This window comes from Mauremys reevesii, linkage group 16, assembly GCF_016161935.1.
Source record: "Mauremys reevesii isolate NIE-2019 linkage group 16, ASM1616193v1, whole genome shotgun sequence".
NCBI classification, from domain to species: Eukaryota; Metazoa; Chordata; order Testudines; family Geoemydidae; genus Mauremys; species Mauremys reevesii.
In genome coordinates this window covers 40,172,517-40,189,478 of record NC_052638.1, presented here as the reverse complement: position 1 = coordinate 40,189,478, position 16,962 = coordinate 40,172,517, and the positions used below count along the sequence as shown (strand labels likewise).

Here is a 16,962-nt window from a genome sequence, read left to right as displayed (position 1 = left end):
TGAGCAGACAACTGTGTGTGCAATTTAACATGCAGCCCTGGGCTTTACTAAGATCGGACATGGACAGTGATCAATAACTCACTACCTTTGTCTTTATTTAGGAGCAAGAGACCCTTCCATACTTTTGTATACTAGTTAAGAACAAAGCCTATAGTCTACTAAGCAAGTTGTGCCACTGGCCACAAGAACACAAGCAGACATAGATCCAAACAGCAATGGGTTTATTTTACATAGAACAAGTTTAAAGACTATATACACACAGCTTCAAAGATACACTTCTGTACAATAGAGAATGTTCTCAAACACAAAGAGAATGGCTGGAGCTTCAGCACACCTGCATCATCATGGAGGTCACCATATTATCAAAGGCCCTAGAGAAGGAAGAGTACGAAATATTAAAGGAAGAGAAGACAGTCCACCACACTGAGATCTCTCTTATACAAAGTAGGTAAGACATAACTTCTATTTAAGCATTTTTAATGGCAACTTCCCACAGGCTTGACTATAAATATTTCATTCCTTACCACTTCACAAACAATTACTTTCCTTCTAATAAAGCTGAAGTAACCGTGGTTCTCGCCCTGTCAGTAGACTACAGTCATTTTAGTGGCAGGAATATAGAATCTGCTTTTGCATATGCAATGATGGTGGGAGGGGAACAACACTCATTGGTCCCATAAAATGATTTTTAATATGAAAAGATGGGCACTGTCCTGCCAACTGTTTTGAGAATTATGCATTCTGGAAACAGTCTCCTCATCCATACTCCTCTACAGAGGCTGAATTTTGGAAAGCTACAGCCTGCCTATTTAGAGGTGTCCAGCCGACAAGACTGACAAAGTGTTATCCACCACGTTTCAATAAGAAGAATATTTAAGTGAGATCCATTGGTAACTTTTTGTAAGTAACCTCAGGTTCCTGAGTCAGCATTTCTAATATCAGTTCATAGAGCTACTGAGTGTGAAGTCTGTGGGAGATGGTTAAATGTAGCCTCTAATGAGGATGGTGCAATGGTAAATTTTCTATTATGTAGAAGTAGTCCAAAGAGAGTACAGCTGCCTGTTTTTGGAAAGGAGTTTGCAGCTCCCAGCTTTAAACTGATCACTCACAGAAGTTACATTCTTAAGAGCTAAATCCTAATAGCTTTGCATGGCCCAGAAAGGCAACAAAATCAAAAGGCTTAGTGGAAGCAGCTCACTCACCTGGAATGAATGCAGTCCCCAGGGTTATAAAAGGGGTTGCACATTACATCTGTGTATGAATTATGCAGCTTTCGGAACATCTGAAAAAAGATCATGGTTTGTTTTTAATTAAAACCTAGAAAATTACTGCTGTGGGGGAGGGGTTGTTTGTTTCTTGGCTTCTCAGCATTTTATGAATAAGTGGAAGGAACAAAAATACTGATCTGGCAAGTTACATTCTGATTTCCTGCACTTACGCTGCGGATCTCATTGTCTCGAAGTGCTGTGTTTGAAGAATCTACCACCATAACAAACTTCACCTTGGAATTTGTCACGTAGCCATATCTGTGCAGTTGATTAAGGAACACATTTTTGACACACAAGTGCCTGGAAAAGCAACTAAAATAAGACTTGAGTACAGTCAAAAGAAAAATGTACAAGTGGATGTCACCCTTCAACTGGTCACAATATAATCTATGTGTAGATGAGCTAAGCAAGGGATGGGTCCTAGAAATTGGACTTATTTTCTACCTTAGTGTTACCGTTTCTGAAAGGATGATAATAACTGAGCCTCACAAGCATAGAGAGGGCTGTTTGTATAAAGATTTATAACTAGAAAGTTATGACAGGTTGTATTTTTAGACAGAAGCTACCTTGCCTGCCTCCCAAGGTATGTATTACTGTTCAGTAATTGCATAAATGGCCTTCAATCATCAGTCATTTTGATGATAATTTCTTTGGCTCTCAAGAACCTTCCTTCATCAAAGAATTCTGATTATTCTTTGCAGCCATGGCCATTCGGGTAGCTAATATCACAGACTCAGTGATCACTCAACAGCAATGTTACAATATGGAATCTTCGAAGTTAGCAGCAGAATTATGAAGACATGGCTATCTGCTGTCAGTTATGTTAGTCAGAAAGTGAGGACATGTGATTAAAAGAGAAGCAGAAGGCTAGCCACAGAAATGTTAAAAGATCCACTAGTCTCATAACTATCAGGTATAGCTGCAGTCCTGAAATACCAACTTTGTATCTGTGAAAGCTTCTGCAGTCTTACCACAGTCAACAGCATTACCATAGGGAGTCCAATTCTGCAGCCTCAGTCACAGACAAGTTGTCATGATTTTAGCTTTGTGAAGAACTAGATACTATATTTATAAATTGTGAAATCTGATCAAACCATAGCTAGCTTCAGATGCACCAAACTTCCTTGTTGCAGACCGGAAGAGTAGGTCACTACTGCTTAAGTCGATCTATCGTGTGCCGTTCAGGTGTGTGAAAAAAGACACCCTCCCTGAGTGACGCAAGTTAGATTGACCTACGCACTGTCTACACTGGCACTATACTCTCCCACCGACATAGCTTCCGCCTCTTGCGGAGGTGGAGTAATTGTGCAGACGGGAGAGAGCTCTCCTGTTGGCATACAGCGTCTTCAGCAGACATGCTACAGCAGCTGCATCCATGTAGCGCTTCTAGTGTAGACCTGCCCTAAGAGACCGGGCCAAGAATAAAGAGAACTGATACTATTCAGACAAAACCACAGCTAAACAGCCCTTAGGACTAGGGCTTCTATATGACACTGCAGCAGCAAATCCTGTTTTGAAATACCTGCTCTGTGTGAACAGACCAATGCATGTTGCCACAGTGCCTTCAATGTGGCTTCAAAAAGCCACAGTGGTTGCCTGCGCAGAGCAGCTTGCAGGACTGGGGCTAAGCTAACCCATAATTGCATTGCTCAGTTGTATGGATGCTGAATGTCAGATGCCAATACCCACTTAATGATTACAGATACTGTGGTATAAAAATTAATATTTGAAGTGAAGGGTTTCTAAAAAAATAAATTTAAAAACACAGGACCAGATGTTCAGCTGCTGTATAGTTCCACTGACTTCAGCTGATTCACACCAGCCAAGGCTCTGACCCCTTTTAATCTTCACCTTTTGCAACAGTCATTGGCTATTTACATTCCTTGTATCAACCTAGTTTTACAACAGCCAGCAAAAGGGATGGTTGTCTGTTTAAAGGTTTCATGTCTAGGTTTTTTCTTGCTGCAGTGTTTGTGTTTCAAACAGTTTAAAAAACAACCGTTTTCATTGTTGTTGTTTTCCTTTAATGGAGGAAACATTTCTACTGGTCTTAAGTTTCCAAAACACTGGTTTTCACAAAATGTTAACTGACAGTGTCCCTTTAAGCTCTCTCTCAGGTGGTTTTGGTCAAATGAAAGTACCAAAATCTATAAGATATATGCATACTTATCCTCAGCACACTCACCCATTAACCACTGTGCAGTTTGCTTTTTATTTCACAACACAGGATTTACAGCTGCAATGTCAAATGAAAACAATGGTAAATTCTAGAACTGGAAGACAGATAAATTTAAAACCTAACCCTGCATTCCTTGCTTAGAGAAATCAGTGGAGTTCTGACTGAATAAGGACAGATTGTAGGAACAGGCCCTATAGAGCACACCTGTTAGGCATTAAAGATACACTTTGTAGTCTTCAGTTGGGTACAGAAGTCCCAGATAGAGCTCTCTCTGATCCACAAGGGCCTTCCCCATGGCAGAGATCTTTTCATCCACAACATCCAGGGAAGTGTGCACTGTATAATGGAACTTCAGTTCATTTTCTGTTGGGATGCTTCGGATGTACAGGGGGTAGTTCTAGAAAGGATGACAACAAATTGTGCTAACTGGGGCTACCTATTCTGTGCCCGAATAGATTAGCCATTGTAAGTGTAGTGCTCTGAGGATGCAAACTGCTATTATTTAAAAACTAGCTATTTTTAACCACAAATTCTATTTAAAGATATCACAGAATGCCACTGGTCTACACTTGTATAACACAACATGTATTTACACTGCAGATCTAGCTTTATCCTCTACTATTAACAGTCTTTAGAAGGGGATTATTGCCAGGTTTACATTTTCTCATAACACAAAGGTAACAAGTGACCATCCATCCATCCCCCTAGGTGAGACTGTCCCCAGCTCATTTGGTCATCTCATCGGAACCATCCTTCCTGGAAGAAAGTCCATAAAAGGCTCCCACAGAGCGACAAAAACCTGGGGCTTCCCAACCACTGCTCCACCAACCCCTATGCCAGCCTCTAAACAAGCTCCTCACTTCCCCTCAACCCAGTATCACTGCTTCCCTAGGGCTCCTGCCCACCACTACTGCTCCTGCCTTCTCCCCCATCTCCCAACCCAGCCCCCCATCCCTACTGCTCCTGCCTCCTCTCCCAGCCCTGAGCCCTACTGCTCCTGCCCACCAGCCCAGCCTCCCCATGGCCCACCCCTACTGCTCCTGCCCCCAGGACCCACATCCTATTACTTCTGAGTCGTGCCCCCTCCCCCAACCCAGCCCTCCACTCCTACTGCTCCTGCCCCCCCGCCTAGCCCCATGACCCACCTCCTATTGCTCCTGTCCCCTCTCCCAGCCCCCCATCCCTACTGCTCCTGTCTCCTCTCCCAGCCCCCCATCCCTACTGCTCCTGCCCACCAGCCTAGCCCAGCCCAGCCTCCCCATGGCCCACCCCTACTGCTCCTGCCCCCCAGCCCCCCCCATAACCCACCTCCTACTGCTCCTGCCCCAGGACCCACACCCTATTACTCCTGTCCCCTCTCCCAGCCCCCAGGACCCACCCCTACTGCTCCTGCCCCCGCCTAGCCCCATGACACACCTCCTATTGCTCCTGTCCCCTCTCCCAGCCCCCCATCCCTACTGCTCCTGCCCACCAGCCCAACCCCCGACCCACCTCCTATTGCTCCTGTCCTCTCCCAGCCCCCCCCAGCCCAACCCCAGGACCCACCCCTACTGCTCCTGCCCCCCAGCCCAGCGGGCCCCGCCCCCACCTCCTTGGCGATCACGGCAATGCACACCGCCATCTTGGACGCCGGCGCCCCTCCCCTATCACGTGATCAGGCGGGACGCTTCCTCCTCTTCCCCCGGCGCGCGGGATTCAGGTCATGTGACTGGCCGGGGAGACGGGCTCACGTGACCCGGTCCCGCTCCCGGCGGGCGAGGAGGAGGGGGGAGTGGGCCGGTGGTGTCAGTTGCCATGGAGAGGCGCCTGCTGCTGCTGCTGCCGCCCCTGTGCCTGTGCTGGGCCCTGAGCGCGGGGGGCGCCGAGCGCAGCGGGCCCCCCAACCTCCTCATCCTGCTCATGGACGATGTGAGTGAGCGGGGGAGGGGCGCTCTGTCGTGGGGGGGCTGAGGGGTTGTCCCTGGGGGTGTTTCACTGGGGGTGTGGGGGCTGGGGAGGGGTTTCACTGGGACTGTAGGTGGGGGCTGGTCACGGGGTGAGGTGGGGGTTCACTGGGGTGTAGGTGGGGGCTGGGGAGGAGTTTGCTGGGAGTGTAGGTGGGGGGCTGGGAGGGAGTTTGCTGGGAGTGTAGGTGGGGGCTGGTCACGGGGCTGGTGGGGGCTGGGGAGGGGTTCACTGGGGTGTGGGTGGGGGCTTGTCACGGGGTGGTGGGGGCTGGGGAGGGGGTTCACTGGGAGTGTAGGTGGGGGGCTGGTCCCGGGGGGGTGGTGGAGGCTGGGGAGGGGGTTGTCACCTGGCTACTTGGATGAGACAATGGTGTAGGGAGGAGGGGTTTAGATTTACTAGGAACTGGGGAAACTTTTGGGATGGGGGAGCCTATACAGGAAGGGGGGGTTCCACCTAAACCAAAATGGAACCAGATTGCTGGCACTTAGTTTAAAAGCTGCTCTATGACCTTTTTAATTTTAAGGGCTGGGGGAAAGCTGGCAGATGCAGAGAAGTGTATGGTTCTGATCCCTTAGGGAAGGGGTCTCCATTGGTAGATCTTCCCCTAAGGCGGGGTCGGCAACCTCTGGCACATGGCTCGCCAGGCTCAGCACCCTGGTGGGCTGAGCCAGTTTGTTTACCTGCCGCGCTGATCGCGGCTCCCACTGGCTGCAGTTCACCGTCCCAGGCCAATGGGGGTGGTGGGAAGCCACGGCCAGCACATCCCTCGGCCGCGCCGCTTCCCGCCACCCCCATTGGTCTGGGATGGCGAACCGCAGCCAATGGGAGCCACGATCGACTGAACCTGCCGACATGGCAGATAAACAAACTGGTCCGGCCTGCCAGGTGCTTACCCTGGCAAGTCACGCGCCAGAGGTTGCTGACCCTGCCTTAGGGGAAGATCTACCAATGGAGATTCTCTATGTCAGGGGTTCTCAAACTGGGGTTCGGGACCCCTCAGGGGGTCGCAGGGTTATTACTTGGGGGGGGGGGGAACGCAAGCTGTCAACCTGCATCCCAAACACCACTTTGCCTCCAGCATTTATAATGGTGTTAAATATATTTAAAAGTGTTTTTGACTTGGGTTAACTATTTGAATGACATTTTATCTGATACCAGTCATTGTTTCTGTATCAGATTAAAAAATCTTCACTTGTATTTTGAAAATTGGAATGCTCTGATGTTCCCTTTCAAGCCCTTTCCAGATTTTATGTAAAAGTTATAAAGAGGTGAAGAGGAGTGTCTGGGCCCTGAATAGTGTGTTTGCATTAGTGCATTACTGCCCCAGTCTCTACGCTGGGTACGTCTACACTGCAGTTAGACACCCACGGTTGGCCTGTGTTGCCAGCTGTCTCGGGCTTGCAGGGTTTGGGTTATGGCACTGTTTAATTGTGATGTAGAGGTTCAGGTGCCAGCACTCTGGGACCCTCCCATCTCGCATGCTCCTAGAGCCCAGGCTTCAGCCTGAGCCCAAACATCTACGGTGCAGTTAAACACAGTCAAAGCCCACAAGTCTGAGTCAGCTGGCATGGGCTAGCCACAGGTTCCTGATTGCAGTGTAAACATACTCACTAAGGCTACTACTATCTTGCAAAAAAACTTATGCATGAATTTAACTTCACACACACTTCAATAAGACACCCATTAGTAGTCTTATTGAAGATAAATGGGACAACTCAGATGCATAAAGTTAAGCATGTGTGTAAGTCTTTGTGGGATCAGGAGCTAAGCACCTATGCATTTTTTCTAGTAGTCTAATCATTGACACCCCTAGTTATTGTGATTCAGCTACAGCCTTTGGAAAATTATTCCATTGACTGACTGATCTCACTGTTGGAAAATGTTTCTGAATTTCTCACTTGATTTTTTCAGGGTATTACTTCTTCTTGTTCCACCCTTAACCTCCTGAAATAAGTGGCTTCCCCTTTTGAAGAGTCATTGTCACCAAAGCCTTGTCTATGCTACAAGAATATCTGTTGGTGTTAGCAATGGGTGTGGTTGAACCAGGGCAGAACAGAGTGCAGCTGTAAGTGTGACAAGGACAAACCATGTTCAGCACAGTTTCAGAAACTGGTTAAAATTCATAGAATCATAGAATATCAGGGTTGGAAGGGACCTCAGGAGGTATCTAGTCCAACCCCCTGCTCAAAGCAGGACCAATCCCTAGATAGATTTTTTTAGAACACCATTTATTTAAATATTTGTGGATATTTTCTACATTTTCAAATATATTGATTTCAATTACAACACGGAATACAAAGTGTACAGTGCTCACTCTATATATTTATTTTTGATTACAAGAATTTGCACTCCAAAAAACCAAAAGAAATAGTATTTTTCAGTGCACCTAATACACAGACTGTAGTGCAATCTCTTTATCATGAAAGTTGAACTTACACATGTAGAATTATGTAAAAAAAACCTGCATTCAAAAATAAAACAATGTAAAATTTTAAAGCCCGCAAGGCCACTCAGTCTTACATCTTGTTCAGTCAATCACTCAGACAAACAAGTTTGTTTACATTTGCAGGAGATAATGCTGCCCACCTCTTGTTTACAATGTCACCTGAAAGTGAGAACAGGCGTTCTCATGGCACTGTTGTAGCCAGTGTCGCGAGATATTTACGTGCCAGATGCGCTAAAGATTCATGGCCCTTCATGCTTCAATCACCATTCCAGGGGACGTGTCCATGCTGATGGCGGGTTCTGCTGGATAACAATCCAAAGCAGTGCAGACTGATGCATGTTCAGTTTCATTCTCTGAGTCAGATGCCACCAGCAGAAGGTTGATTTTCTATTTTTGGAGGTTCGGGTTCTGTAGCTTCTGCATTGGAGTGTTGTTCTTTCAGGACTTCTGAAAGCATGCTCCACACCTTGTCCCTCTCAGATTTTGGAAGATATTTTAAATTACCTTGAGTGCTGTAGCTATCTTTAGAAATTTCACATGGTATCTTCTTTGCATTTTGTCAAATTTGCAGTGAAAGCGTTCTTAAAATTAACATGTGCTGGGTCATCATCTGAGACTGCTATAACATGAAATATATGTTAGAATGCAGGTAAAACAGAGCAAGGGACATACAATTCTCCCCCAAGGAGTTCAGTCACAAATTTAATTAACGCATTATTTTTTTAATGAGTGTCGTCAGCATGGAAGCACGTCCTCTGGTATGGTGGTTGAAGCATGAAGGGGCATATGAATGTTTGGCATATCTGGCACGTAAATATCTTGCAGTGCCGGCTACAAAAGTGCCATACAAATGCCTGTTCTCACTTTCTTGTGACGTACATAAGAAGAGGGCTGAACAAGAAGAAGAGCTGAGTGGACTTGGAAGCTCTGAAGTTTTACATTGTTTTGTTTTTGAGTGCAGTTATGTAACAACAAATCTACATTTTTAAGTTGCACTTTCATGACAAAGAGATTGCACTACAGTACTTGTATGGGTGAATTGAAAAATACTATTTTTTGTTTATCATTTTACAGTGCAAATATTGGTAATAAAAAATAATATACACTTTGATTTCAGTTACAACACAGAATACAATATATATGAAAATGTAGAAAAACATCCAAAATACAGTATTTAATAATTTTCAAAACGGCAATTAATCGCAATTAATTTTTTTAATCACGATTAATTTTTTGAGTTAATCGGGTGAGTTAACTGTGATTAATAGACAGTCCTAGTTAAAATCCAAACATTGCACCACTAAGAACTTCAAAATGAAACAAACAATAAGAAGGAAGCTGACTTCATTAATTTTCAGTGCCCATACTGAGAAAAATGCAAAGAAAATCAAATTAAATAAAGAGCAAAAATAATCACAGATGAATTAATCTTAAAATTATTTGCCTTTAACCATCTATGATGGTGTTAGTAACATAGTTAAATAAATGTATTTGTTTACAACATAGGATTTTTAAGTGTGCAGTATCCCCTCAAGTAACTTCTCTTCGAAGATCTGCATTTCTTTCTTTCGATTCTTTCTTGGCAGGAATGTGTTGCATGTAGTTTTGAGCTTCTCAGAAAGCTAATTGAGGGTGTCTATGGCACAGAGGTAGTGTGCCAACTCACAGCTATCACCTACCTGGCCACATTGTGATGACTTGATATAGCTGCCCACCTATGTTTCCCATTTCGTGTTCAGGATTATTTTCTCCCAAGTGAACTTTAATTTTTTTCTGTATGTAAAGCCCTTTGGGGCAGGGATAATCTCTCCATATATCTGTGTAGAGCACCCAGCATAATGGGGCACAGTAATAAAGATAATACCTTCCCTTGGGCTTTTGCCTATTTCTCTGATCTTACTGAAGTGTCTGTGCCTCCTCCGTTGTGTCAGTGAATTTGATTACTGGACTATTCTTTTCTCCTTCCTTATCATTGGTAAAGATATTGAACAATACGGAACTCAACACTGACCCCTTTGGAACTCTTCTGAATTCCACTTCTTGGTTTTATGTTGTACCATTTCATTTCTCTCTGCTCACAATCCATCAGCCAGCTTTGTATATATTCTGCAGGATTCTTTTCCAAACTGCATCGTTCTGATGTCTCTATTAGACTCTCAAGTGGGACTGCACTGAAAGCCTTCCCAAGGTCTATATGTATTATGTCCTCTGCATTTCTTTTGCCCACCTGATATGTGACTGTAGTAAAGAAAGCTTTTGAATATTTAAGGTAGAGTATAATCTTTAGGCAGGCACAGTGCCTAATTCCTCATTAAGTTGCTCCCTTTTTGGTTCAGTATTATTTTTCAATATTGAAATTAGCCAGATGGGTTGGTAATTTTCTAGAGCTCCCTTTTTTGCACAAAATAGGCTCCTGAACAGGAGCTGTGTGGTCACATTAGCCACACATCTTTGTCCTAAGCCACACTATGGTAAGGCCATCATGTGGCACACTGGCAGAGAGAAATTATGTGGTAACGGTGCACTTCTCTCCTGAGCTTCGCTTTTAAACTGTACCCCTCAATGCCCTCAGTTATTATGCAACCCTACTTTTTTACTTAGATCTTCACTGTGCATTTCTGGTTGCATATATCTAGTATTTGGAAATGTAGGCCTGCAGTGGATAATTTTATAATGAAGACACTGGACTGAGACTGAAGAGATCTGGGTTCTGTTCCCAGTTTTGTAATAGATTTTTTTGTCACCTTGGGCAAGTCACTTAATCTCTCTCTGTCCGTTAGTTTCGCTCTGTAATTGGTGACAGTAATACTTCCTTACATCACAGAAGAGTTGTGAGGATAAATTCATATTGTGTATGTGAAGTGTTCAGATATTATAGTGATGAGCACTATAGAAAAGCTTATAAAAATAAAAATGTTACTCTGGTCTGGAAGGTAGTACAGTAGTTTATAGAAAGCGAAAATACTTTAATGTATTTTTGGTGTGGTCTTTCTGCAGATGGGTTGGGGTGATTTGGGAGTGTTTGGAGAGCCCTCTAGAGAAACCCCTAACTTGGACCAGATGGCTGCAGAAGGGATGCTCTTCCCAAATTTCTACACTGCTAACCCTCTGTGCTCTCCATGTAAGTAAACTTCAGCTTTAAACTACCATGTAAAATTGCTACCTTCTGGGAAGATCAGGATGTTTGCCAGCATCTTACATAAACTAGCAACCAAACTAGTGATTACCCTTAAGGAAGTGTTAGGATTTGGAGCTTTCATCTTGCATTTTGCTTCCTTTTTATTTTTTTCTTGAGGAAAAACTACAATCTTCTGTTCATACAAAACAGTATTTTAGTCATCAAAACACTTCATTTAAAGGATTTTTTTTTATTCTGTTTTAGCCTTCAGGCCTCTGCAGCTGAATTATTTCATCTCTTCCCTCTTTGGGGCAATCAGACAAAACAGTATCTAAATCTTTGTTGGAGAAATCCAACAGGAAGGAAGCGCACAATGGGCTTGATTCTGTTCTATAGGCAGAACTTCCATTGACTGGGACTTTCATGCGTGGAGCAACTACACGTTCTGGCCCATTGTTGTCATTGTTAGCCACTAAGAGATTTAGAGAGGGGGAAAAGGGACAAAGCCATTTGAGTCCAATGTAGATTTTACATCTTTGTCACTGTGTCTGGTTCTTCAAGTCTGATTGCCAGCTGACAGCTAAAATGTAAAGGAGAAAAGAGGACTTTCTGAGGCCTCCATTTGGGAAAACATGTAACCATATGTTCAAGTCCATCCCCATTCAGGAAAGCACTAAAACACCTGCGTAAGTCCCATTGACTTCAGTGGGATTTAAGCAGATACTTAAAGCTAAACATCTGCTTAACTACTTCGTGAATCAGAGCCTTGATCTCTATCATGCTAGAGCTGGATACCTTGCCTTTGTTACTTGTAGAAGTAGATTAAATGGTTTTGCCAAGGCAAGATAATGAATGGAAATTTAGCAAATAACTGTTTGCTAATCTGAGCTAGATTAAGATGTGTCTCCCATATACTCACCCCAGAAATGCTGTTTAAAGTTACTTGGCCAAGTATGTGCATCACTTTAGGATCCTTTGGGTTGATTATTACTCTTATCAGCTAAGCAGTAATCTGTAGCAAAAATTCCCTATGATCTCCAGTCATCATGCTGTCATCAGCCGAAACATGACCTCTGAAGCAGAGAATTTGTATAAAGAAAAGAAGACACCCTATTCATGCTTTCTTTGTTTTGATTGTTTTATCTGCAGCACGAGCAGCGCTGTTGACGGGACGTCTCCCCATCAGGAATGGGTTCTACACCACGAATGCACATGCCAGAAATGGTGCGAACATCAGTGCTGCTTCTCCTAGAAATGCCTTTTCTTCCTTTATTCTTTGCCTTTTGGCTTGGCAGCAGGCGTGGCTGAATATTGGCATTTGGCCCTGTGCTCTCCCTTCATGGGTTTTCCAGGAGGTACATTTTCAGAGTGACAACATGCGATTGGCATGTAGCTCCACTGCAGTTAATAAGAAGTCTATTGCTTCTTAGACATGATACTGGAAAGGAAGGACATCGCTAAAGATGTTAATCTGTTTGCTTCTTCTGGCTGAGATGTTGGTTCCTTGAGTGGGCTAATTAACGTGAGTGAAAGAAAGTGACATGGGATGTGGTGTTAACGTCTTAACTTAAGAACAAGCTGTTTAAAATCAAGTCTGTCATGGGGTTTACTACTCACTGCTGGGGCGTCTCCTTGTAGTTCATCTGGGGATTAGCTCTTGATCAGTCTAACGCCCCCTCCTTCAGTTGCTCACCGCATGGTCGGTCTCTCTGGCTCAGGGAGCTCCCTCTTTGTGTCTCAGGCAGTCTTCTGATCCTCTGGCCAGTCAGTGCCACTTTTCCAGTGGCCAGTAGGGGAATCCAGACATGCCCACTACTCGGGGTCCCAGCCCAGGGACTCCATGCCCAGCAACAACAGTCTGCTCCAGCTCCAACCTTGTTGCCAGTTCCATGGCCTCTTTCCTGCCTTTCTTCCCTACCTTCTGCCCCCCCTCTGCTCCCTGTGGCTATTTCACCCCTCCCTTGGGTTCTTGCCAGAGTTTGTATTCTAAGGCAGGATCCCAGGGCTTACTCCCTGCTAGGCCACCTCCTCAGCTCTGACCAACTGCCCTCCTCTCTAGGGAGTGAGGGCAGAGCTCCTCCCTGCAGCCCTTCTCCTCCCATCAACTTCCTCTCTTTATAAGCCTATCCCAACTCCTCCCCCAGCAGGGCTTCATCAGCTGTTAGGCTTTAGTAGTCCCTGCCTCTCTTCCTGATGCAGCCTGTCCTGTAAGGTTAATTGGCCATTTTTAATGGTTTCAAGTCTTGTGTGGGGTGAATACCCCATCATACAGTCTTACAGAAGTAAACCTTTCCCGGCCAGTTAAACAAGGAGTTACATAACACGATGCTGCCTGCCAGGAGAGCTCTCCTCCAGCACTCATGAAGGAATGTACCTGCTCAGAATGTCTTTGGGTTGGTCTAATTCTAAAATTACAGCTGCTTTATGAGACCACACAATCTGGGCAGACACTTACAGCTACCTGTTGGTTCACACTATCCATCAGTGGGAGAACTTGGGTATCTCCTAACTCACTGACGGTTGTGCCCTGTGTTCTCAACTAGAAAATATTGGAGACACACTATTTTGAATCAACCAGTGCACTTTGAGCAAGTCCATTTGTCCTTTATTTAACTAATCCTGTGAGTTATAAAAATGCACTAATTGTAGATAACTTCAAGCAGTTTGGCAAAAGTATAAATCAAACGGCCCCAACTTGCTGTCCTTACAGCCACCTGCATCCACACCGTCCCTCCAGCCAACAAAGGCTGCATGTGTGAAGGGCTCCCTTCCCTGGGGCAGTGAGTTTGCTGAGTCAGCTTGTTCTGAGACCTGGTGGGCTGGAGAATTTGAATCCTTTACTACAGTATTGTTGGACCATTGAGCTAGCCCAATTTTTGGTCCTGTCAAATAAGCTTCTAAGGATGAGTGTCCATAAGCTTTCATGACCTGCTTGCTAGCCTTAGTGATGAGTTAAAATACATGTTCTTGTTTTATACAGCCTATACACCACAGGAAATAGTAGGGGGAATCCCAGGTTCTGAGCTGCTGCTTCCAGAATTGCTGAAGAAGGCAGGATATGTCAGTAAGATCATTGGCAAATGGTAAACTTGTCTTGAAATATCTTGTTTGTATGTGTGTGCGGTTTAGTAGTGTGGAGAGACTGGGAGAACCAGAGTTTGAAAAAACTCTTTTGAAGCTCAAACATCTGTCTTTTCAAATCTGGGCAGGATTTTTCCACCTGCTGTGATTAATTTCTCAGTAGAGTGCTATTGTTTTATAGATAGATATAGCAAAAAAAAGGCCCCAAACCCTCAACCCTTTGTGCTTTCTTGGCACCACATTGTACTTACTTTAATCAGAAATTGCAGAGATGTTTTGTTGGAGCATTTCCCTTACCCTCTACAATTTTTTTGTCTTTGGCCCCTGCTGTATATCATTGATTCTCTGCAGATAAGTCTGACTTGTAAACTCTGGAGGCATATTTTTTTTTTTAGGCAGCAGAATGTTAGGATAGAAATTAAGATACAGTCACATGAAGGAAACATGCTGATATTAGACAGAGCTACAGAGAAGAGTGATGACTTAATCTAGCAGAGCAAAGGGTAAATAAATAGACAGTGAAAGAGTATTGACCAAAGATCTGAGTGAACTACATCCCAAGAATTTTAAGAGGACTAAGGGCTTGATCCTGTTCTCATTGAAGTCACTGACAAAACTCCATTGACTCTTATGGATGCAGGCCCAGATCTTAGCAAAGGAAACATCAGAACTTGTGAACCTAATCTTCAATAAATCATGGCAGGCAGGAGAGGTACCTGGCAACTAAATGCAACTGTGGTTCCTGTGCAAGGTAGGAGGGAAAAGCTGGAGAGCTGCCAAACAGATACAATAGTCTTCTTTGATGGGATTACTATTGTAGTAGTTGAAGAGAAGCCAGCGGGCATAGAACATCTGAATTGCAATAAAGAACTTGTGTGACGTGATTGAGTCCCATTGGGTTTCTAGGTCTCCATGCTGGTAATTCACAATTCATAGTAGTACTATGTAATAAATAAATGCATAAATAATAAACTTCAAAACTGCATAGATACCAACTGGATATAACATGTCATCAACAGAGTAATTGTTAATAATACAACCTTCAAGTGGGGACCAGTATTAAGGTAGTCAGTTATGGAATCCGTGTTATTTAACGATATTAACAATATAAAGAAAGGTATAGATTCAACTGTGATCAAATTTTCCAGCAACCCAGAAATTGGAAGGAAAGTAAACTAACCTAAAACAGTGAATTATTTATTAGCCCAAATCCAAACAACAAAATGGTCAGGAAAAATCGGATCAGTGGGCTGAATGCAATGAGATGCATTCAGTGCTAATAAATGTAAATCCATACAGCTAGGGAAAGGAAATAAGCAGCACAAATACATATTGGTTCCAGACAGTTATCTGGAAAGCAGCGAGTCTGGAAAACCTTCTAGTGATAATAAAAAGCAAAGTAAAAATGAACTCACAATGCAATGTCATTGTGAACCTAAGAATTGCTGTACATCAGCTGCTTCAGAGAAGGGTACTGGAAACGGCAGATGTGAGATAATCTGACCCCATTAAAGTTTCATCGTAACCCCTATTGGTTAGAGACACTAGCCTTAAACATGAGGTTTTATATCTCTTTTAACCCTGTCTTTTAAGTATTTGCTATTTCAACTCGGTATATCATTTGCAATGTTGTTATAGCCATGTTGGTCCCAGGATATTAGAAGGTGGGTGAGTGGTGGGACCTTCTACCACCTGCTGAGGGTGCGGAACCCCCGGTGGGCCAGCCTGTATGCCACCCTGGACTCATAGCCCACCGGGGATATTGGTTGGCAGCTTCTTCATGGAGCCATGAGCACGGGTGTGTATCTAGTGTGGTTCATCCCCATCCCAACGCCCGCCCCTTTTGCAGTGTGAGGTAGATCCTGGTACATGCCTATCTAGAATGCGCCAGGTTGCAGCACCTAATCTGACTCCTCCAGAACCTCCTGTTGAGGTTCTGGCTGCACTTTTCCTCACATCTTTTCATATATGCACACCCTGTCTGTGGCCCCACGAGATCGTGAGACCTCCTCGTCAACCTCCTCCTGGCACTGGCCAAAATAGCCATCTTCAACACCAGGAGGAGGATGCTGGATGGGGAGGTGCTTTGCATCTGTGGGGCCTATTTCTGTTCCTCCCTGGACTCACTCATCCATGCAGCGTTCCTCTGGGCGGTGTCCACTGGCTCCCTGAACAGCTTTGAGGAGCAGTGGGTGCTATCCGGGGTTCTCTGCTTGGTGTCCCCTTCTGGATCCCTAGTTTTGAACCTGTGACCTCCACTCCCTGCCTTGTTATTTCTTAGTTGTCCCCTATATTCAGTTGAGTCCTAAGTCCCGTGACTCCTCCCCAAAGACTGTGCCCCTCCGCCTCCTGGAATTTCAATAAGGCCTCTTATTGGACCACTTCTGTTGGTGAGAGACACAAGCTTTTGAGCTTATGCAGAACTCTTCAACTCTGGGAAAGATGCTCGGAGTGTCTCAGTTAAATACAAGGTGAAAAAGATAAGGAGTTAACACATGTTGCAAGAGGCCATTCAAGGTGAAGTTGTTAACTGAAGGAGAAAAGAGGGTTTGTGGGTTCCAGATTGTTGTAAATGAGCCATAAATCCAGTGTCTTTATTAAGCCCATGATTTTTGCTATCTAGCAGAGTTATGAATTTAAAAGCTTCCAGGCTCATCTTTTGAAGGTGTTTATGCAGAGGACTGAGAGGTCAGATATGGAGTGATCGTTCTGTAAAAAGTGTTTGCCCACAGGTGATAGTGTTTTTGTCTTATCATTTTTCTGTGTGAGTTCATTTGACAGCATAATGACTGTCTGGTTTCACCCACATAGATTCTATTGGGACATTTAGTGCACTGGATGAGGAAACCATATGTTGTGATCCACATGTGTAGGAACCATGGATCTTGAAAGGTGTGTTGTGGGGGTGTTGATCATCGCAACA

The 16,962-nt window shown here is 44.3% G+C and overlaps 2 protein-coding genes across 10 annotated transcripts in view; one reads left to right on the top strand and one right to left on the bottom strand.

Moving 5' to 3' along the window:
* Positions 1–204: 204 nt before the first annotated feature.
* TRAPPC2L (trafficking protein particle complex subunit 2L) lies at positions 205–5,183 on the bottom strand. Its single transcript, XM_039502520.1, has 5 exons — positions 5,036–5,183; positions 3,672–3,844; positions 1,439–1,526; positions 1,203–1,282; positions 205–371 (listed from the first exon to the last, which is right to left on the bottom strand). The coding sequence occupies exons 1-5, from the start codon at positions 5,066–5,068 to the stop codon at positions 326–328; spliced, it is 420 nt and encodes a 139-aa protein (XP_039358454.1). The 5' UTR covers positions 5,069–5,183; the 3' UTR covers positions 205–325.
* Positions 5,184–5,208: 25 nt separating this feature from the next.
* Positions 5,209–16,962, top strand: part of GALNS (galactosamine (N-acetyl)-6-sulfatase) — a 74,275-nt gene continuing 62,521 nt past the window's right edge. For 6 of the 9 annotated variants that reach the window (XR_005588658.1, XR_005588659.1, XM_039502513.1 and 3 more), the window contains exons 1-4: positions 5,209–5,355; positions 10,838–10,961; positions 12,108–12,182; positions 13,939–14,041. Coding sequence is in view for 4 of the 9 variants with exons in the window: in XM_039502513.1 (XP_039358447.1) it covers positions 5,242–5,355; positions 10,838–10,961; positions 12,108–12,182; positions 13,939–14,041 (416 nt within the window). In the remaining 5 variants the exon portion in view is untranslated. The other 3 variants (XM_039502516.1, XM_039502517.1, XM_039502518.1) reach the window with 3 other exon arrangements.